General features: G+C 42.6%; 1 protein-coding gene across 4 annotated transcripts in view; it reads left to right on the top strand.

Moving 5' to 3' along the window:
* LOC308342466 (myomegalin-like) overlaps nucleotides 1–22,169 on the top strand; it is a 177,126-nt gene that overhangs the window by 33,783 nt on the left and 121,174 nt on the right. For 3 of the 4 annotated variants that reach the window (XM_080802899.1, XM_080802902.1, XM_080802903.1), the window contains exon 1: nucleotides 5,657–6,003. In XM_080802899.1, coding sequence (XP_080659025.1) covers nucleotides 5,863–6,003 — 141 coding nt within the window. In that variant the 5' untranslated portion in view covers nucleotides 5,657–5,862. Of the gene's footprint in view, nucleotides 1–5,656; nucleotides 6,004–22,169 lie in introns of those variants that run through there. The other variant, XM_080802904.1, reaches the window with a different exon arrangement.

The raw sequence follows: 22,169 nt of genomic DNA, 5'->3' as shown, positions 1-22,169 counted from the left end.
GCTTGTGCTGTCTCTCTCTGTCAAATAAATAAATAAAATCTTCAAAAAAATAAAAATAAAAAAGATCTTCCGAAAATGGTTGTGTACTTCTGAAAATGGTTGTGTATTTCCGAAAATGGTTGTGTACTTTCCCCCAGTTCTGTGACATCATGGGCTCTTTGTTTTAGTCCATTTGGCCCTCTGCCCTTCTGCTTCTGTTCTACCTGCCTGGATTGCCTTATGTTCTCCCTGGAGCCTAGCCAAACCTGATTCATCCTTTCAGGAAAGCTCTAATGCCTGTTCTCTGTGGAACCTTCTCTGACAGCCTCTCTTTCCTATATTCTATACTTTTTACTATTTGTATAGTTCATATTGTCCTTTGGTAGTAATGTGTCATTCTCCATTTGCTCAGAACTCTTATTCAAAGTTCGGATTCTCTCCTGTATGTTGAAGTTAGTTTGTTAGAAAAGTTTATTTTAATTATAAAAATAACATTCTCGGGGCAACTGGGTGGCTCAGTCAGTTACGTGTTTGCCTCCAGCTCAGATCATGATCTCAGGGTCCTGGGAATCAAGCCCTTCACCCATCTCCCCACTCAGCAGAGAGTCTGCTTCTCCCTCGCTCTCTGCCCCTCCCCACCCTCTTGTGCACTCGAGCATGCCCCCACCTTCGCTCTCTCACAAATAAATGAATAAAATATTTTTTAAAAAATGACATAAATAGGAATGACTTTAGATAGCTCTTCATCCTGAAACACCTGTGTTATGTTGTATACAGATTGAGTTCTGTTAGAATTAAATCCAGAGTGACACCTGGGTGGCTCAGTTGGTTAAGCATACGTGTCTTGGTTTCCATTTAGGTCATGATTTCAGGGTGGTGAGATTGAGCCCACTTTTGTGTGGGGGGGTGCTCTCTCTCCCTCTCATTCAAATAAATAAAATCTTTAAAAAAGAAAAAGAATTGAGCCCAGAGAGGTCAAAGTCAGCAGGTTAATTATTCATCAGTTCTTTTTAAAAGATTTTATTTATTTATTTTAGAGGGGGAGAGCACGCAAGCAGAGGGAGGGAGAGGGGCAAGCAGACTCCACACTGAGCGCAGAGCTCCATCCCACTATCCCGAGATCATGACTTGAGCCAGAATCAAGAATTGGATGCTTAACCGACTGAGGCACCCAGGTGCCCTAATTCCTCAATTCTTTTGTTCAACAGATATTTATTGAGCACCTATTGTATCCCAGGCTCCGTTCTTGGTACTAGTGACATATAGCAGTGAACAAAACAGGAAAAAATTCTGCCTTACTTATGGGGTTCACATGCTAGTGGGCAGAGACAGATAACTAACAAAATAAACAAGGAAATAAAATATTTTAGGCAATAAAAATGTATGGATTAAAAAAAAAACAATGAAGGGATTGCTGAGGTGAGGTCTAGGGAGAGTTACACTTTTAAATAGGATGTTCACTTCCTTGAGGGCATGATATCTGATCAAAGACCTAAAGAAGGTGAGGAAGAGAATCTTCCATACCATACAGGAGGATCACCAAGCCCCAAGACCCCGAGGAAGGAAGGTGCTGGCTGTTTTTGAGAAGGAGCAAAGGGAAGCACATGGCTGGAGAAAAGTGTGTAGGGGGAGAGTAGTAAGAAAAAGGGAAAAGACAAGGCAAGGAGCCTGGCTCCAGATTAGGGCCTTGGGCCTTAATGGGCTGGTGAAATGATTTAGCATTTCACTCTAAATTTGATGGAAAACCAGTGGGGGTTTCCAGCAGAGGAGTAATCTGATGTATTTTAAAGGGTCCCTGTGGCTGCCTTGCTAAGAATACATTATAGGGGAGCTAGGGTGGGAGCAGGGAGACCAGTTACCAGGGCTATTCAAGTAATTTAGGGGAGCGTTCAATTGTAGCCTCTTGGGCCAGAGTTGGGGAAATGACCATGCAATGGTAGTAGAAGGATTCTCTCTCTCTAGAAAGTAGAAATAATAAGATTTACGGACAGATGCAATGATGTATACGAGAAAGAAGAGACAAGAATAACTCAAAAGGTTTTGGCCCAAACAACTGCACATACTGGGTTGTTACCAATTGAAATGGGATCCACTGGGGTAGGAACACGTGTGCTGGGAAAGATCAGGACTCCAGTTTCAAATGCCACAAGGATGACAGGCAGGTCTCCATTCAAGTCAACATTTCTACTGGGAAGTTAGGTGCAGACTGGAGTCCACGAGGAAGGTCTAGATAGGTATATAAACTTAGAAAGTTTCTATAGGAACCATTCTAGCAAATGTAGTCTCTTTGGAGCTATTAAAACAAACTTTTCTGTATTATTGGAAAATTGCAAGAATAATATAAGCAAGCTAGACCCTGTCAGGTCAGATCAGCAAAAAGTAAAATATATATGGAACACTTATGTATTCATTAATTCAACAAATATTTAGGGAGTGCTTCCTAAATACTGTGCAGTGAGAGTGCTAAGACTCCAAATATGCCTTGTTGGTCCACAGAAAAACTCCAGTGTGGTGGAGGTGGTTGTAAGCCGGCTGTGTGTCACTGGGGAGGGCTTCTTGGCTGTTGTGGGAGCTGAAGGAGGAGGTAAAGATCTGTGAGTCTTTGAGCCTTTCCTTGGGCAGCTCACAGACTAGTTGGAGAGACATAAACACAGGAAAAGTTCAATAGCTCTAAGAGGCATAAGTAACCTCCCCCCCCCCACAACATATAAGCATTGTCATGAGGCCCCTTAGGAACACTTGCCCAATGTTGATATTTGCCTGAGAAGTTCAAAAGAGAGAGACATCTTTCCTTTCCAGGATGGGGTAGCAGAGAAGGCTTTGTTTGGGTGGGATTGGAACTCAGGACTTGAAAAAAAGAGGTGGTGTTTCTTGAGGGGATGTGATGGCATTTTCCTTTATTCTAAGAGTGGTGAGATGCCTGTGAAGGGTTTTAAGTAAGGGAGATGTCAGGATAAGATTTGAGTTTTGAAAACATTACTCTGTCTATAATATGAGAACAGATGACTGGAGTGAAGTCTGTCAGACATGACAGGCTGTCACAGAAGTCTTTGCTGTGAAGTTTGCTGTGAGAATGACATAGTCAAGTTGAGCTATCTAGCAAGAACCTGGATATGGAGGGTTAGATCTTGGGGGAGAAGACTCAGGTGAAGGTTTGGGGGTTGTTTGGGAGGCCACAGTGACAGCCTTAAAAGTGGATAAAATCTCAAGGGAGAAAGTGTGGAGAGAAAAACATGAGAAGGGGGATGAACTAACAACCATTGTTTAAGCCCTCACTTTAAGGAGCTGGCAAGCAAACAAACAAACAAACGAAAACAAACCAGATAAAGGGCCAGAGAGATAAAAAAGCAAGGTATCACTGGGAGTAAGATGAAATAGGCATTTATGTGTAGCAAGAAATATCTAGGTTGGGTAAGAATCCCTGCATTCATATGCAATTTTATTTTCCATGAACTTTTATTAAATTATCTTATGTGACCTTTATGTGAAAAGAATCTAAGTAGACATCGAAATGATGATTAAACACTAATCTAGAATCTGGCAGCCCAGTTCCCCTTGTGCAAAATGGTAGTAGTAGATAATAAGGAGATAATAAGTAGGTTATTTCCTCTAGGAGCTTAGGCCAGAAAAAGGCCTTAAAAATCACCTACTTTCCAACCACTTCATTTTATAAATGAGGACACTTAGGCCTCTGGAGAGGTGCATTTCCAAGGTCATACAGTTATTTAGTAACAGAGCTCAGACCAGAAAAGGATCTTTTGAGTTTTTATTTAGACTTTCCTCTTCCTCACTCTCTCTCAGCCTAAATGACACTCTTTAATTTCAAGAGCACAGATTTGATGAAAACAGATAAATGAGTTTTAAATGTGTACTTTTTTTTTTTTTAGAAAGGAGGAATATTTTGTCTTCAATTACAGTTGATGGTAAGAAATGTGTTGCCCATGTATAATCCAAATCTATTTGAGAGAATGCTCAGTTCCAATTATGCCCCCCTGAGGCCACTTTATTCAGTCCAACTTTTTCTATCTTTCAAAGGGCCATGCAAGTCTTAGTGAAGCTTTTTTCTCATCGTTCCAGTAAGAATGAATCACTCTTTCTTCTGGGTTCTCATACATGCAGTGTTTTTCAAACTTACGTGTGAAACGTCTTAGTGGGTCATGAAATCAATTCAGCGGGTCACTCCCAGGAAGAATAATAGAATAGAAAAACACCAGAATAGAATAGAAAATCACACATAGTGATAACACTACTTTGTGAAACTTTTACTTTAGTTATATCTATGTGTATATGTGTGTGTGTTTGTACTGGATTACAGTATAAAATATAAAATGTTTGACTAACACAAGCCTGGAAGATTGCAGCTGAAACCACATCTCTACATCTGTACGGCCACCCAGCTCTTTGAGAGTTGGGAATGTCTTCATCTTTGTATCTGTCATGCCCAACATACTACCTGGTGGATACTCAGGAGATGTTGAGTAGAATTATTAAGAAAAATTAAGATAGAATTAAAAGAATGAAGAGCTGGTAGGTTAGGGAAGAAGTGAGTACTTGATTTAAGTATAAAGGTTTTCGTTTTCTTTACTTTACCTGCCAGGATTAACATTTTTTTCAACCCCGTTTTACTGGAACTAAGAACCGGTGTTTCATATATGTGCTGTACAATGGTCTCCCAGTCACCTTCAATGTCCTGGGTGATATGGTATAAATAATACTTCCTGCTCATGTTGCAGCTGCTATTCAAGGATCTTAAATTGCTCTGTGAGCAGGATCTGGTGATGAGTGCCTGGCAGGTGCCAGAGTTAAGAACCAGTGACTGGCTGAAATCTCTGGGCTCCAGACTGACGCCTCCCCACCCCCCTCAGCCCTCTCTTTCACTCATCCCTTGGGGGAAGGAGCCTTTGGCCCAGCCTCTTTGTGAGCTTGTCCACCCTGGGAACTAGATTTACTCTTACTTTGGGGGTGGCTCTGGTGTGTATGTGGCTGGGAGGCACATGGTAGGGAAGGCATTTGTTTAAGTGCTTCAGGACTTGAGAAGTCCAGGGAGGAAAACTGGGAAGGAATTGGCTAGAGGTGAGTTCTGGATCATCAGGGAAACATTGGAGAGGCCTCCTGTTATAGGTTTTTTAAGATCTGCACCTGATGGAAAGGGGATATTTGACATGTGCTCTTTCCTATAGCAATCGATTTCTTGCTCTTGGCCACACTCCTTTGGTTTATTTTTTGTTTGTTCATTTGCTTATTATTTATTTATTTATTTATTTATTTATTTTTAAGTAAACTCTATCCCTAGTGTGGGGCTGAAACTCGGGATCCTGAGACCAAGAGGCTCAAGCTCTACCCATTGAGCCAGCCAGGTGCCCCCTTGGGGTTTTACTGTGCAAATCAGCCACCGGAGAGTGTGCCCACTCACACACACAGCCCTTCATTTTCCTCCTTTTGTGCAAGCCCCCTAGCACCTTGAAGTATTCCTGTTCTCCATTTCCTGGAAGCATCTGGCTGGGGGTTGGGGGGAGTCAGTTCTCTCTCTTTTCCAAGAAACTGTTAACTGCCTACAGTTGGGCCCGGGAGGCTTGGGGAGGGTGACAGCCCGGTCCCGGCTCGGAGTCGGGTTACACCACTTGTGTCTGAGTTCACGCAGCATGTTCCTATGTCAGGGATTCCGCAAATATCTCCCAGAGGTAAAAAAGGAAAGTGCGCTGCACTCCAGCACCCAGAGCAGTGAGCCCAGTCCCAGGTCCCCGAGAGAGCGCCAGCCCCCGGGGTCATGTCGCCATAGCCCCAGCAGCGTCCCAGCGGCTCGCTTCATGCCGCGGTGCAGCCGCACTATGTTCCTAGGGTGAGGGGGCGGCTGGGCATGCTGCTCCCCATGGGTTGCCCACCATGTCTAATGGATATCGCACTCTGTCCCAGCATCTCAATGACCTGAAGAAGGAGAACTTCAGCCTCAAGCTGCGCATCTACTTCCTGGAGGAGCGCATGCAACAGAAGTATGAGGCCAGCCGGGATGACATCTACAAGCGGGTGAGTGCAGGAGCGGCGCGCTCCCTCCGGCCGGCCGGAGCCTCGTGGCCCACTCTCTGATCCTCAGGCTCTTCCTACCTCCCACGGTGCTAACTAGGGAGGGAGGCAGGTTCCACACCAGGTCTGGCCACCGGACCGCGGGGTGACCTTGGACCAGCCCACTTTGCCTCTTTAGTGCCTGTTTTGTGCTCTCCTTGTGTGTAAGGAGAGGGAGCTGGGTTAAATCAGAGTTTGCTCTGCCGTGGAACTGTTCAGAACACTCACCTTGGGGAACTGGTTTGAAATGTAGATTCCCTGCCTTACCCCCCAGGGATTATGATTGAGTAGTGCAAGGGAAGGTGAGTTGAAAATTTGCATTTTTTAAAGTTTATTTAATTTTTGGGGGTAATCTCTGCAGCCAGCATGGGGCTGGAACTCAGGACCTCAGGAGGCGCATGCTCTTATGACTGAGCCTGCCAAGGTGCCCTCTGGAAATCTGCATTTTTTAAAAGCCACAGAAGTGACTGAAGCAGGCAGTTTCCAGGGTAAATGTTCAGCTAGAGAAGGGCCCCTTCTAGCTTTGGCTCAATGACCACAGGGAATGAGCGGGTGGAGCAAAGGGCAGAGCTGCGCAGGGTTCTGCCCCTGAGAAATTCGTGTTTGTTTTTGAAGATGATGAAGATAAGATTGAAAGGCCGAAATCTTCGGCATCTCTGCGTTTTCAGGTTTAGGACTAGTTCACCTAAGAATGTAGAAAAGGGTGCTGCTGGCCCGAGGAGTGGGAGGGGGTGGTGCCTCTCTGAGGGGGAGGTTGATCCTGAGTTGATCCGTGAGTGATTGGGGTAGGGAAGGAAGAGGGAGGGGGTTGGCTGAGGGGAGGGCGAGATGAGACAGCACCTTGGTAAGAGGATGCAGAGCTTTTGGGTGAAGCTAACCTAACTGGTTACCATAATGTTGGTTTCCTTAGCCTTCTTAGTGTCTGGACAATCTCTAAAGGGGCCCGAGTGACCCGGAGCTGGTGGCCTCTGATTTTTTCAGAGCTTCTAAATCTCTCATCTGTTTACACCAGCAGACTATACTTTGTCTATGTGTGCCCTATCCTGTCGAGAAGAAGGTTTGGGAAGCTTTTGCAGGTTGCCAGATAATAGGTTGGATCAGAGGAATAACTGGTGTCTTTGAAACCCAAATAGTTATTTGGTGAATTAATGTGGGCAGCTAAATCTGGGGGATTAAACCCTGTTTTCTGTCTTTCCTTGGATTTTCATGATTTAACCTGCATCTTCCTGAAATTTGTCCAGACTCACCTGTCATCTCGTACCTGCCTATAGAGTAAGCATGCCTGAATGGAGTGGCCAGGGGCGATGTCAAGGAAGCTATTCTCAAGGGAGGGCTGGTAATGCTGTGGGATGGAGAGGAGGGGGGGAGGAGGAAAGGCAGTCTTTGCCTTAGGGTAGAAATAGTGAATGAATTTGTTCATTGTACAGAAGGAGGAGCATTTTTGATTAGCTGTCTCCAAAGCAAGGCAGAAGGAATGGGCAGTGTCTTGGATTATTTAAGGGAAAGGAATTTTTTAAGCTTCAATCAACTGACTGCTTTAATCATTTGGTCTCACCCTGTGCTCTATACTGACTAACAAGACTGTCCTTAGGGAACATTTTGGGTGGGGTGTGGGAGGGCACCATTATGTTCCTAGAGAAGTATGATTAAGAAGATTCTTTAAAAAAAAAAAAAAGATTCTAGAGGGGCAGTGTGGGAGAGCAGTCATAGGACATTGTCACATGCCAAGGTGCTAACCCTTTTATTAGCCTAGTGTTGCCACTAAGCCCTATCTGTTCTTGGTCTTAAGCCAGAGTCATCAGGCACCCACTGGCATCCTATGATTTAAGGAATCGCAGACTACTGTGTCCCCTCCTTTCCCTTCTTACCAAATCTTTGTTCAATCCATCTGTCATATTACTCATCCCATTTGGCTGTGATTTTTTCGGAAGCACTGAAGGTTTAAGTTAAAATGCTCTTCTTATTTGGGAAGCAAAACCCATAAAGCCATGATTGATCATTAACATCATAGTTGAAATGAATTTATCATACGATGCAATGATGAGGGATTGATAGGAGCAAGGGCAGTTCTATTTTGATGGAAGGACGAGGGATCAGAAAACCATCCCAGGGGCACCTGGGTGGCTCAGTGGGTTAAGCCGCTGCCTTCGGCTCAGGTCATGATCTCAGGGTCCTGGGATCGAGTCCCGCATCGGACTCTCTGCTCAGCAGAGAGCCTGCTCCCCTCTCCCTCTCTCTGCTTCTCTGCCTACTTGTGATCTCTGTCTGTCAAATAAATAAATAAATAAATAAATAAATAAAAAGAAAACCATCCCAGCCAGAGCCCTGGACAACCAGGGGATCTAAGCAAGTTATTTAACCTTTCTGAGTCTGTGCCAGCCCCTGTAGAATTGGCATGCAGCATACCACACAAGTCCCGGAGCACTGAAGATTATTTGCTGAGAGTAGGAATAAATAGCACCATAGGATTAAATGAGAAGACTTCGATCACAACACTTTGTAAACTTCATAGCTTCTTATGTAAATGAGGGGGTAGTAGTTATACGTTTACCAATGGTAATAGTTATTATGAGATTTTAAAATGAGAAAGAGGCTCTCTTAATCTCCTCTGCAGATATTCCCATGAATATGCCTTACGATCATCCTTATTCGTCACACTGAGGTTCCACAAGTTTAAGACAATGGATTAGTAGCAGTGTGGGTGAAGAGACACCCAGGGTGACAATGCAGGGCATCACATGGTAAGTCAAGTGGTTCAGACGTGAATTTAGAGCCCTGTTGTGTAAGCACACTGAGCTTGATTTTTCTTTAGCGTTGGAAGGTCACTTTTTTTTTTTTTTAAGATTTTATTTATTTATTTGACAGAGATCACAAGTAGGCAGAGAGGCAGGCAGAGGGAGACGAAGGGAAGCAGGCTCCCTGCTGAGCAGAGAGCCCGATGTGGGGCTCGATCCCAGCACCCTGGGATCATGACGTGAGCCAAGGGCAGAGGCTTTAACCCACCGAGCCACCCACTGAGCAGAGGCTTTAACCCACTGAGCCCCAGAAGGTCACTTCTTTAAATAAAGTAAAAATATTAAATCACACCCAGCCGAGTCAGAATCCACACTAACTTGGGTGATGGATGCATGATTTTTTTTTTTTTTAAGATTTTATTTATTTATTTGACAGAGAGAGAGAGCACAAGCAGGGGGAGCAGCTGAGGGAGAGGGAGAAGTAGAGTCCCCACTGAGCAGGGAGCTAGATGTGGGGATTGATCCCAGGACCCTGGGTTCATGACCTGAGCTGAAGACAGATGCTTAACCGACTAAGCCACCCAAGCACCCCTGTACATGATTCTTTTCAATAAAACCACTGTTTGTGAAACTTACATAACTCTCTTGTGAATAGTAATTATTTTATCATTTTACATATTTTTGCAACAGCAGATTCTTGTTAAATATATGTACCAAAGAGTAAAATACTACTGTCTTAGTGAGAGACAATCAAGCATTTCGCCGTGACTGCAGGTAAGGGAAATATGGGAAACTTTAGGAGAAAAGGACTGGAAGAGGGTTCAATCTTTCTCTCACCAAGTGGCAAGACCTCAGTTAGGTAGCTGAGTGAGGGAGAGACTAAATTAGACATAATCCTTAATTGTAATGGCAGCTATAAGGATGTTTAATTGTATGAGAAGTTGTAAAAGTTAGAGGACTACGTAAAAACCTAGAAGAATCAACTTCAAAGCAAATGAATTAAAGGAGTTCAGGGTTTCTGTCTTTTGAGATGTTCAGAGAATTCAGAAATAATCTTAAAACTCATGCTAGCTACAGATTAATAAAATAGTATTAAATTATACATAAAAATTGGTTCTGTGAGACTGGAGGCTTTTCTGTTGTGTGTTTATCCTTTAACCTTCAATTTTTGTAAGCAATTTAAAAAGAAACAACACAGGAAAAGGCTACTTACCTTCAGCCCAAATAAACTGGGGCCTAATCAGGTACCATTGCCCCCTGTTGGTAGCAAATATTAATTGTAGGTTCAGCTTTTGTGGGAACACAGTTTTGAAGGTCTAAGCACTAAGGGGAGAAACCACTGCAGTACATAAAGCTCCTGATCATGGAGCAAAGTTAAGTGAGAAAATGCCATTAAGTGGTCCACAGCTGAGTATGGCCCACTCCTAGGGAGACTGGCTGGGAGCATTTCTGGACTGCAGCTGCTCTGGTAAATAGTTTCTGGATGGCCACTTGGCTGACTTCCTGGTTGTTGTTGATTATCTAATCCTGCATCTTCTCATGATTGCTGAGTGTGCTGCCACTAGAAATATGCCCAACCCTGGAATTTATGAAATCCACTGCTATGTGGTAAACATCCAGTCCACAAAGAGCATGCAAAACCACTATCAACTGTTTCTGCCCCATGATGACTACTTACTTGTTCAACTTGTGTGAATTTATTATTACCCAAGGTTTCTTTATTTTTAAAAAATATTTGTTTTATTTGAGAGAGAGAGAGAGAGAGTGAGTAGGGGGAGGGGCGTAGGGAGAGACTCTTTAGGTAGACTCCCAGCTAAGCGCAGGGCCTGATGCAGGGCTCGATCTCATGACCCATGAGATCATGACCTGAGCAGAACCAAGAGCTGGACCCTTAACGAACTGAGCCACCCAGGCGTGACCCTCCCCATTAAGATTGCTTTAAAAAAATTTTAGGGTTCCCTTTTAAGAATGGAATTTAAAATCTGGCCAGATCAGATAAAAACATCATCAGGAAAACTTGAATGGTGTCTTCCTGGACCAGGTAGAGTCAATGTTTAAGTGTGACATTATTGATACTAGAAGGTTAAAGTGGTTTTGACCTTTATATAGGAATTGAAAGCATTGTATTTCCTTATTTGTCAGCCTCTTAAACTGCCTGACTTCTCTGAGCTTTGCTTTCTCATCTTTGAGACTGGATGATACTTCTCCTGAGCAAACTTTGGAGTTTATACATAGCATACGTCTCTAGCAGGTTTTAAAAATCATGATAAACAGCCTATTGACTTTACTTGCATCTGAAATTTTCATCATTTCTTCTATTCTGTGATCACTGGAAGTAGTGGTTAAGAGATGAACCCAAAAGACCTGAGAAAGAATCTTGGTTCTACTACTTGCTACCTGTGTTAATTTGGGAAAATACTGTAATTTCTCTGAGCTGAAGTGGTGTTGTGATAGCACCGATCTTTTAGGATCTGAGGGAGGATTAAATGAGCTGATTAGTTGAAATCAGCAGAATGCCTATTATATAGTAAGCCCTTAAGAAATATTTGCCATTATCGTGGTAAATTGAGGGATGACAAAATTGCCTGTATAAGTCCTATCATTTTTTATTTCAAGTCAGTTTTTTCCCTCAGTAGTGGATTTGGGACCATTTGTCCTATTTGTCTTAATTCTCCATTTTAGTTTGCCCATAAATAAATAACATAATACGATCCAAGTGCCCGTATTGCAGCAAATCTGTCACCCTCAAATACGAATGTTCCTTCAAAGAGAATAAAGAAGGAAGATTGGGTTTGTTAAATTTCTGGGTTTTTTAAAGAAAATATTTTATTTAGTTATAGTATGAAGTCCTTTATTTTCACAAAAATTATTGACTGTGATTGGCTTTAATTCAAAATTTTTTATCATTTTGATTTAATACTTTGTAATATAGCTTGGTCTGGTTCTTAATTCATTTTATCTTTTTAAAAAGTTTTTATTGTCTTTTTTAAATTTTTAAAAAAATATTTATCTGCTTATTATAGAGAGAGAGAGTAGAGGCAGGGTTGGGGGGCAGAGGGAGAGGAAGAGTCTCAAGCAGATGACATGCTGAACGTGGAGTCGGATGTGGGGCTCAATCTCATGACCCCAAGATCACAACCTAAGCCCAAACCAAGAGCTGGATGCTTAACCGATGGTGCCACCCAGGCCCCCCTTATTTTTTCACTTTTTAAGAACTATCCTTTTTTAAAATTGAGATGTAGTTGACATATAACATTAAATTCATTTTAGGCGTACAACATAATGATCTGCTATGTGCATATGTTGCAAACGCAATCACCACAATGAGTTTAGTTAACATCTATCACCACACATGGTTACTAAAATATTTTTTTCTTGCGACGAGAAATCTTAAGATCTGTTCTCTTTGTTAAATTGCTTTTTGGTTCACCAACTGATTTTCTTTAGTTCTAGCCTGAGTTGCTTAGGCTTTTGGACAATATAATGAGTAACAGCCTACATGCAGAGTTACTGTGCTAAGCACCCAAAAGTTCAGTGAAGTCCCAAGGAACTCTGTCGGGCTATACAGTTTAGGAACTTTGACTTGAACCAATGGAAAGCAATTAGAGAAAGACTGTTATCTTTGGGGGATAGCAAAATGTAGGGAGACAACTTTTGGACTCAATCATAAGACCTGAATTCTGAATATTCCTTGCTACGTGACCTTGGCCATATCCACAACTCCTTTGAGCCGTTGTTTCCTAAAATAGAGGCCCCCCCCCCAAAAAAATAGAGGCCCAAATTCCTGCCCTGCCCTCCTCCCCACAGGCAAACCTGTTTTAAAGTGCTAGGTGTTAAATCAGTGTGAAGGATTGTTCTATCCTGCATATCTAGGGACATATCCTGGAGCCCGGATACACCTTCTTGGGTTATTGCCTATGGGATGGTCCAGTTGCTGTTGCAGTGAATGGTTTCAACAGAGTTGAGTCTTGTTTTCTTTTTACAGTTTAGTAAACCTTTAAACCCTTGTTTAGTTAGCTGCTAAGCTTTTTCTCTCCCTCTGTGTTTTACTTATGGGAAGTCTAAGAAATGCGCATAGTAGGGAAGGGAAAAATACAAGTGGAGAGAAGGGAAATCAGGACGACTTTGGCCAAACTATTTCTCAAATAGTTCTCTGGAAGCCTGGGGTGAACATAGCCCATGCCTGTGTACACTGTGTGTGTGATTCCTCATTCTCAGTTTCCTGAGATCTGCAAAGGCATGCTGGCCTATTTCCTCTTCTTTTCGGAGTAGAATTAGGAAGAAAGTAGGGAGACCCCGTCCTTAAATCATTGTAAATGGTATTTGTGTTCTCGGTTTAAAAAATGTTTAATCTTCACAGCTATTAGGTGATTGCTATAAAAACCAAACAAAGAAATAAAAAGCTGGAAAATAACACATGTTGTTCAGGGTGTGGAAAAACTGTAAACCCAGTGTATACCTATGAAGCTGCTGTGGAAAATGGCATGATGATTCCTAAAAAAATTAAACATAGAATTGTTATATGATCCAGCATGTCCTCTTCTAGGTATATACCTAAAAGAAGAGAAATCAGGAACTCGAACAGGTATTTGTACACCCATGTTCATAACAAAGTTATTCATAGTAGCCAGAGGGTGGAAGCAGCCTCAATATCCATTGACAGGTGGACAGACAAAATGTGATACACACATGGAATGGAATATTGTTCAGCCTGAAAAAGGAAGGAAATTCTATCACATATTATAACATGGATGAACTTTGAGGACATTATGCTAAGTAAAATAAACTAACCACAAAGAACAACTATTATATGGTTCCACTTATATGAGGTACCTAGAACAGCCTAATTCATAGAGACAAAGAGTAGAATGGGGGTGGCCAGGGGCTGGGGGAGGGTGTGGAAGGGGAGTTCTTTGTTTCTTCTTCTCTCCCTCCCTCGCTCCTTCTTTCTTCCTTCCTTTTTTTTCTCTTTTCTTATTTCTCTTCCTCTCTGCTTCCCTCCCTTCCTTCCTTCCTTCTTTCCTTTCGAATATTTTATCTATTTATTTGTCAGAGAGAGAGAGCACATGTGGGGGAGAAGCAGGCAGAGGGAGAAGCAGGCTCCCCGCTGAGCAGGGAGCCACTGCAGGGCTCCATTCACCAACTGAGCCACCCAGGTGGGAAGTTATTGGGAAGTTATTGTTTAATGGGTACAGTAGGTTGGGGAAAGCGTTCTGGAGATGGATGGTTGCATAGCGATATGAATGTATTTAATGTCACTGAACTGCATGCTTAAAAATGGTTAAAATTTTGGTAAATTTTGTATTATGTATATTTTACTACAGGAAAAAAATTCCTTTTTTTTTAAATTTATTTATTTGACAGACAGAGATCACAAGTAGGCAGAGAGGCAGACAGAGAGAGAGGGGGAAGCAGGCTCCCTGCTGAGCAGATAGCCCGACTCGGGGTTCGACCCCAGGACCCTGGGATCACGACCTGAGCCGAAGGCAGAGGCTTTAACCCACTGAGCCACCCAGGTGCCCCCAGGAAAAAAAATTCTTAAGCAACTTTCTCATAACTGTTATAGTTACTTTAAAATATTGTGGAAGCTTCGACCAAAAACAACTTGTTTTCTGTTTTTGCTTAACACAGGATTTCTCATTTAAAAATTTTTCTTACTTATTTGTGAGTGCATGTGTGAGAGAGGGAAGGAAGAGGAAGAGGAGAAGAAACCCAAGCAGACTCTGTGCTGAGCATGGAGCCCCACGTGGGGCTCCAAAACCGAGAGTCTGAGGCCCAACCAAGTGAGCCACCCAGGTGCCCCAACTTTTCTCATTTTTAAGATCTTTTAATTAGAAGTCGTAATACTTGCCTGTTGGAAAAAAGAAAATTTTTTCTTTGAATATTTAAGACCTTTTCTTCCAATCACTAGAAAATAAATCTAAAACTTAATTCTGAAGTCTAATTTAATTCTAATCCATTTCTGATTATCTCCTTAACTATGTCTACAAAATTTGTATTGTTTTATAAACTTATTATAAAGCTATTTCCTCTTCCTATTGGTTATGTACTTCGAAATTTACACACTGATAGAAATAACATGATATTATTGAAAGAGTAGGCATTCTAAATATTTCCCTTGTTTGCATTATCACCTTGGCCATTCAATTACTCAGGTTTGTACACATGCATTCATTCACTGAAGCATCTGTTGACTATCTACTATATGCCAGAGACTGTGCCAGATGCTGGTAGAGAAAGATATCAAATAAATAAAAATGGCATAATAAAGGCTACCATGGGGGCACCTGGGTGGCTCAGTCTGTTAAGCAACTGCCTTTGGCCCAAGTCATGATCTGGGGGTCCTGGGTTCGGCCCTATGTGGGGCTCCCTTCTCAGCAGGGAGTCGGCTTCTCCCTCTCCCTCTGTCCCTTTTCCCTCCACCCCCACTTGCGTGTTCTCTCTCTCAAATAAGTAAATAAAATCTTAAAAAAAAAAAAAAAGACATGCAAGATTGCTCTGAAGTCCTAAGGAGAATGACAAAATCCACCAGGAAAGGCTTTGCAAGTGAGTGAAGTTCAAACTGAATCTTAAAAGGACACAAGGAATGGGAGAGCATCTTAGACAGTAGTAACAGCATATACAAGGGCACAAAGCCATGAGAAAGCATGTTGTGTTTGGCATGCTTTGAGTCATTCTGTGGGGCTAGAACATGGTCTCAGGGGCTTGTGGCAGCTGTAAGCTGAGAACTGGAAAGATAAGCAGGGGATAGATCATGGAGGGCTTTGGATTTATCCATTTGCTCATTCATCAACATTAATTGGGTGCCTACTGTATTCTGAGTACTGTGCTGGAAGTTGGGGCTTCAAAGATGAGTAAAGCACGAGTGATAGAGTGTGGTAAAAAGCAGTAAAAAAGTAAAAAGGATGTGTACGGAGTATAAGCGAACTCAAACGAGGCAACTCTAATCCAACTGAATAGACTAGAGGGAAGGAAAATCCACAAAGGATTCTTTGAGGAGATGATGCCTGAGTTTTGTCTTCAAAGGAGAGTAATCATTAGTTAGTGGATGGTGAGGTGGAAAAAAAAGGGCTTTTGCCAGAAGCAAATGCCAAAGGCAAGAAACCACATGGAATTCGTGGAGAATTATAAGTGGTTTTGTGTTGCTAAATTTAAGTGCTAGACACAGAATGAGGCTGTAGAGTATGCGGGCCATAATTCTTTGTGCCATTTAAAAAAAACTGTAGGCTTTATCTTGAGGATGATAAGGAGCCACTGATGGGCTTCAAGCAGCAGGGAAAGTGCTAGATCCTTCTGGTGGGTGGGGAGGGTGGATTCAAGAAGGATAAGGCAGGAAGTCCGCAGGACAGGCCAGACAAGAGATGATGAGGGCCACGGGAATAGGAATAGAAGTGGGGGAACGGATCTGCGAAATACGGAGGTAAAATATGTGTAGGACTGGGTGATAGATGGGGTGGGAAGATTAAGAGAAAGACCTCAGAAGACTGCTAGATTCCTGACTAAGACAAGTCACTTTTTCTGGGCCTCTGGTTACTTATGTATCAAATGAGAGGGCTGGACCGGGATGGTCACTAGCATCCCTCCCGGCGCTGAAGCTCTGTGTTTCTGAACAGCCTCTGCGTACTCTCACCTAGCAGAGGTCTCTGCATCTCCCCGCTCCTCTGATACCTTCTCAGTAAAGGAGGTGCCGACAGAGCTGAGACAGCTTTAAAACTGCCAGCCAGCGTCAGGGAAATCTAGTGCTGTTACCAGGTAGCTGGAGTTATAATTAGCCCAGTTGCTAGGGAAAAACTGAGATTCAGTAAGCATGGACTGCCAGAAACAGCTTTTCCCGACTTGATGAATTCACTTGTTTACAGGAACAAAGTGGATATGGATGGAGTGTTTTTAATGTGCTTTTGGAGAATTCAGGTTTTGCCTAGACTGTGGGATATGTTAAAAGCAAAAAAAATAGATTCGAGCTGGGGCTAATCAACATCTTGTCTGCGGTAGGAAGAGTGGGCACAAATATATTTGGATAGCTGGAAAGAGACTTTCACCTGAATGGATATAAACAAGAACACAGAATGACAGGTTGGAGCTAGAGGAGATCTTGGAGATAATTTATATAACCCATTTACTTTTTTTTTTTTTAGTTATATTTTATTTGTTAGAGAACCAAAAAATCCATTCATACTTTATAAAATTAAATCATTTTTTCAATAAAAACAAAATTAATAAATAAATAATCTACATATAATAGAGAAAGCTTATTAGCATGTAATGTGCTAGAGAGCAGTTTTTCTTGTTTGTTTCTCTTTTTTTTAATTCCTTCCACCGCGGCCTCTTAGGGCAGTTTTTCAATTGCTACTATGGATGAGATACTGCATGTAAGAAATTACAGAAAAATTAGAGGATTATCAGCATAAACAATCACAAAACATTTTGTTGATAAGAATAATTTTTAATAGCAAAAATAGATTGTTCTATACTTAGAAACTAAAAGTGGTATGATTAATCAAAAGTTTTTGGATACTCTGATACATCTCCCCAGATATATTTATCTGTAAATTCAATGTGGTTCCAAGAATAATTTTTTTATTCAAGTGTAACTAACATATGGTGTTATATTACTTTTAGGAGTACAATATGATAATTGATCTATGCATTTCTCAGTGCTTTTCATGATAAATGTACTCTTAATCATCTTTTTCTGTTTCACCTATCCCTCCACCTACCTCTCCTCTGGCAACTACATTTTCCCTCTGTATTTAAGAGCTTGTTTTTAATCTCTTTTTTCTTTCTTTGTTTTATTTCTTAAATTCCACATATGAGTGAAGTCATATGGTATTTGTCTTTCTCTGATTGACTTATTTCACATAGAATTATATCGTTTAGATCCATCCGTATTGTTGCAAATGGCAAGATTTCATTCTTTTTTATGGTTGAGTAATATTTCAGTGTATGTGTGTGTGTGTGTGTGTGTGTACTGCATCTTTTTTTTTTAAGTTTTTTTTTTTTTAATTTATTTGACAGAGAGAGAGAGAGAGATCACAAGTAGGCAGAGAGGCAGGCAGAGAGAGAGAGAGGAGGAAGCAGGCTCCCTGCTGAGCAGAGAGCCCGATGTGGGGCTCAATCCCAGGACCCTGGGATCTTGACCTGAGCCGAAGGCAGAGGTTTTAACCCACTGAGCCACCCAGGCGCCCCGCGTACTGCATCTTTTTATCTGTTACAATGCACTGGCTGCCTTGTAATGCCAGCTTTTCATCTCCCGACCTCAGGCAAGGCCCTGCTGCCGTGAAGGGTAGGAAACCATCTCTCTGAGCACATAGTGCTCTAGAAAGCTCTATTCATCTATAGATGGATATTTGGGCTGCTTCCATATCTTAGCTATTGTAAATAATGCTACAATAAGTAAACATAGGAATGCATATATCTTTTTGAATTAGTGTTTTCATCTTCTTTGGGTAAATACCGTTGATGGAATTATTGGATCATATGGTAACCCCTTTACTTTTTAAGAAAGATTTTATTTTAGAATAATTGTAGATTCACAGAAAAGTTGCAAAAATAATATAGTTTCTATATACCATTCACTTAGCTTTCCCTAATTTATTTTCAAGATAAGGAAACTGAGGTCCAGAATAGTAAAGTCACTTACCTAAGGTCACAGAACAAGCTAATGGTCTATTTCTAGATAGAGGCCTTGCTGCCTGTTCCCATATTTGCAGTGACTTCCTTGGTCTTCAGCAGAAGTTCAAGGGATTTATACACTTGTCAGATGCTTTCTTCCCCTTTGCACTACTGAGCTAAAATAGACTATTACACAGCAGGAGCTAGAGCAATTCCCAGATAAGTGATTCTCTATTCTGTGTGTGCTTCCGAAAGAAAATATGTATTTCCTCAGCCTACCTACCTCTTCTCCCTCTCTCTTCTCTCTCTCTCTCTCTCTCTCTCTCTTTTTTTTTTTTTGTTTTGCTCTGCTTCCTGCTCTTGGCCTTTGCTGTCTCAGGTAAGCAAGTTCAACTTGCTTCACAGAGAAATGCAGCTCTGTTATACACGGAGAAGGTGCATACTGAGGGCTGGTGCAAACTGGAAAGGATCCCGCCCTATCGTGTTAAATAGCAGCTAATCCACCCACACACCAAAAGACAGTGCTCCAACTTGGTACATGCCGTTCTGTGGAAAGCTAGTAATAGTCTGGTGGCCCTTTGCCAGACAGCTTGAGAACGGACTTTGGGCTGCACTGGGCAGTTACTGTCCCTGTTATTTGGAAACTTGGCTTGAAGAGGTTGGGAGCAAATGAAAGGCACTGGCTGCCTTGTAATGCCGGCTTTTCATCCCCCGGCCTCAGGCAAGGCCCTGCTGCCTTGAAGGGTAGGAAACCATCTCTCTGAGCACGTAGTGCTCTAGAAAGCCTGCACGGAGGCCTGAGGGGGAAGCCCTCCTTCAACCCACTGGGAAAGTGGAAGGAGGCTGCCAAAAGGGGAGCCATGGCCTGGAGCTGCAAACAGAGAGTCTAGGTCCTGGCTGAGGGCCAGAAGGAAGCAGATCCTTCTGGGCACTTTTCTTGACAGATTTCAGAGCTTCTGTCTGAGGCTGTCCCTCTCAGAGACAGGGCCACAGGCCTCCCTGTCCAGATCCTCCCTAGTCAAGCTGAGTAAATGCTCAATACAAACCGTCTTGTCCTGCCCACTGGCACAACTGGGTTGATGACAAGTGGTGCTGCTGTCAGTCCACTCCGAAGTCGGGAACGACTGTGTCCAGAGCTGGAGCCTAGGGTCTTCTCACACAGAAATCAAATGAAGATAGCAGACCTTAGAGCTCAGGGGAGCAAATCTCTTAAAGGTAGGGAGCAGTGTCCATTCGAAGTCTTCTTTCTCGCTGATCCCTTCCAGGCTGTGGGACTGTGGAGAAGCCCACCTTTGCTGCCAAACCCTTTACAGCCTCAGAGGACCCAGGGAGAGTCAGGATAGTAGTAACTGGGGTGAGAGCAAGCAGTTAGTTCAGCTGGAGAAAGGTAGGTCATGCAGGGGCCATATAGGGGGGCTGGTGTGAATCACTGCAGTTAGTGATTGACCTGGAGCTCCTCCTGAGGTGTTCTCTACCCTCAAGGGCTAGCTTCCTACTTTCCCTCTCCCCTCTTTCCTCTGTTTCCCCTGCTTCTTCAAGGTGCCAGAGTATGTCCCCAGGGCCTACGGTGTCTTGATATAAGTGGGAGGAAAATAAGCGGTCATGAGAAAAACAGCCTGACGACTCCTCCTCTATCTATTTCTAGATAGAGTTTCTAGACCCAGGTCTGGTCCTGTCTCTGGTGTCAGTGTTTTCCCCATGCGTAGGCCCTTTCTGTCCTTCTTTGTCCCATATTCTCTCTTCCCTTTCCCCAAACTCACACAGACACATGGAAAATAGATGCTAAATGCTTCCCATTTAAGCCCAAGGGAGGAAGATGTCCATTTAGTGTTCACTACATGCGGGGCACCGTTCTCTGCGTTTTACACATATTTTAATCTCAGCCGTATTATAGCTCCAGGAAGTTGATGTCTTGTCCCCATTTTTCACAGGACCAGATGTGCCATGAATAGCCTGAGGGCGTGTACCTGGTAGACCAGAAGCTACATGGCCTGATTCCTCAGTTAATAAGCAAGGCCTGGGCACATTCTTTAGAATTTAAAGTTAGTCACTCTTTCAGATGCAAATGATGCCTCTTAGTGAAGAACTCTACATTGTGTTAAGGACTGACCAACGAGAAAAGAAGGAGTTCTAGTAAAATGTTATCTACTTTCATAGTGGCTTTCACCAAGATTGTGGCAGGAAGAGGTGGCATTGTCTCATTGGTATATCTACACTGAGAGGCAGAATCGACCTCTATTTTTACTTGTGAAACAGGTGCAGATTGCCGTGTGGAACGTAATAGAAACCAGCCTGTCTTTATGCCTGTACACTGCCCTGTCAGAGTTGTGTGGAAGTACAGAGAAGTACCAGGAGTACAGAGGAAATCAGAAGAATGAGACTGAAAAATCAGTAAAAGGAGTTTTATGAGAAAAAGGCAATGGAATTGGATTTTTTAATTTGGGGAAGAACAGACTCAGAGGTGACCTAACAGTAGATTTGAGATGTCTCCGTTTGTGACTGTTGGTGATTAGTAGTGCTCTGTTTCTGCTAAAAATTAGGATAGATTGATCCTAGTTGAAACCTAAGCATTAGGCCTCATTCATTTAAAACTATTTATTGAACACATACTACGTTCCAGATGCTATTGGAGGTAGTTCAATTATATATCAATGAGCAGAACAGACTAACATTCCTACCCTCATGGAATTTGTATTCTGGCATGAGTAAACAGACAATGAATAGTAAATATTGTAAGTAAATATGTACAATATTGGAAAGTAATAAACCTTCTTGGGGAAAAAGAGAAAAAGATAGAGCAGGGTGAGGGAGTCAAAAAGTGTAAGAGAAGAGGGAAGTTTGCAGTATTAAAAAGTGGTCAATTGGGGGCACCTGGGTGGCTCAGTTATTAAGTGTCTGCCTTTGGCTCAGGTCGCGATCCCAGGGTCCTGGGATCAAGCCCCGCATCGGGCTCCCTACTCACTGGGAAGCCTGCTTCTCCCTCTCCCACTCCCCCTGCTTGTGTTCCCTCTCTCACTGTGTTTCTCTCCGTCAAATAATAAATAAAATCTTAAAAAAAACCCAAAAACTGGTCAAGGAGTTGCCTGGGTGGCTCAGTGGGTTAAGCGCCTGCCTTCAGCTCAGGTCACGATCCCAGGGTCCTGGGATCAGGCTGCGCATCTGGCTCCCTGCTCAGTGGGGAGCCTCCTTCTCCCTCTGCTCCTCCCCTGCCACCCTGCTTGTGCTCTCTCTCTAAAATAAATAAATAAAATCTTTAAAAAAAATTTTTTTTTATTTTTAATGATTTTATTTATTTATTTATTTGACAGACAGAGATCACAAGTAGCAGAGAGGCAGGCAGAGAGAGAGGAGGAAGCAGGCTCCCTGCTGAGCAGAGAGCCCGATGTAGGGCTCGATCCCAGGACCCTGGGATCACGACCGGAGCTGAAGGCAGAGGCTTTAACCTGCTGAGCCACCCAGGTGCCCCCTAAATAAATAAAATCTTTTTAAAAAAAGTAGTCAGGGAGGCCATTTTTACAAAGTGACTTTATTTATTTATTTATTTATTTTTAAAGATTTTAATTTTTTTATTTGGCACACAGATCACAAGTAGGCAGAGAGGCAGGCAGAGAGAGGAGGAAGCAGGCTCCCTGCTGAGCAGAGAGCCTGATGTGGGCCTCCATCCCAGGACCCTGAGACCATGACCTGAGTGGAAGGCAGAGGCTTTAACCCACTGAGCCACCCAGGTGCCCCAAAAGTGATTTTAAAAAACACTTACGTATTTATTATCTCACCATTCATTTG

The sequence above is a fragment of the Martes martes genome (genome assembly GCF_963455335.1).
Source record: "Martes martes genome assembly, chromosome: 4".
In the NCBI taxonomy this organism is placed as follows: Eukaryota; Metazoa; Chordata; class Mammalia; order Carnivora; family Mustelidae; genus Martes; species Martes martes.
Note: the sequence above shows the minus strand (reverse complement) of the source record. Positions and strands in the feature narration are given on the sequence as shown.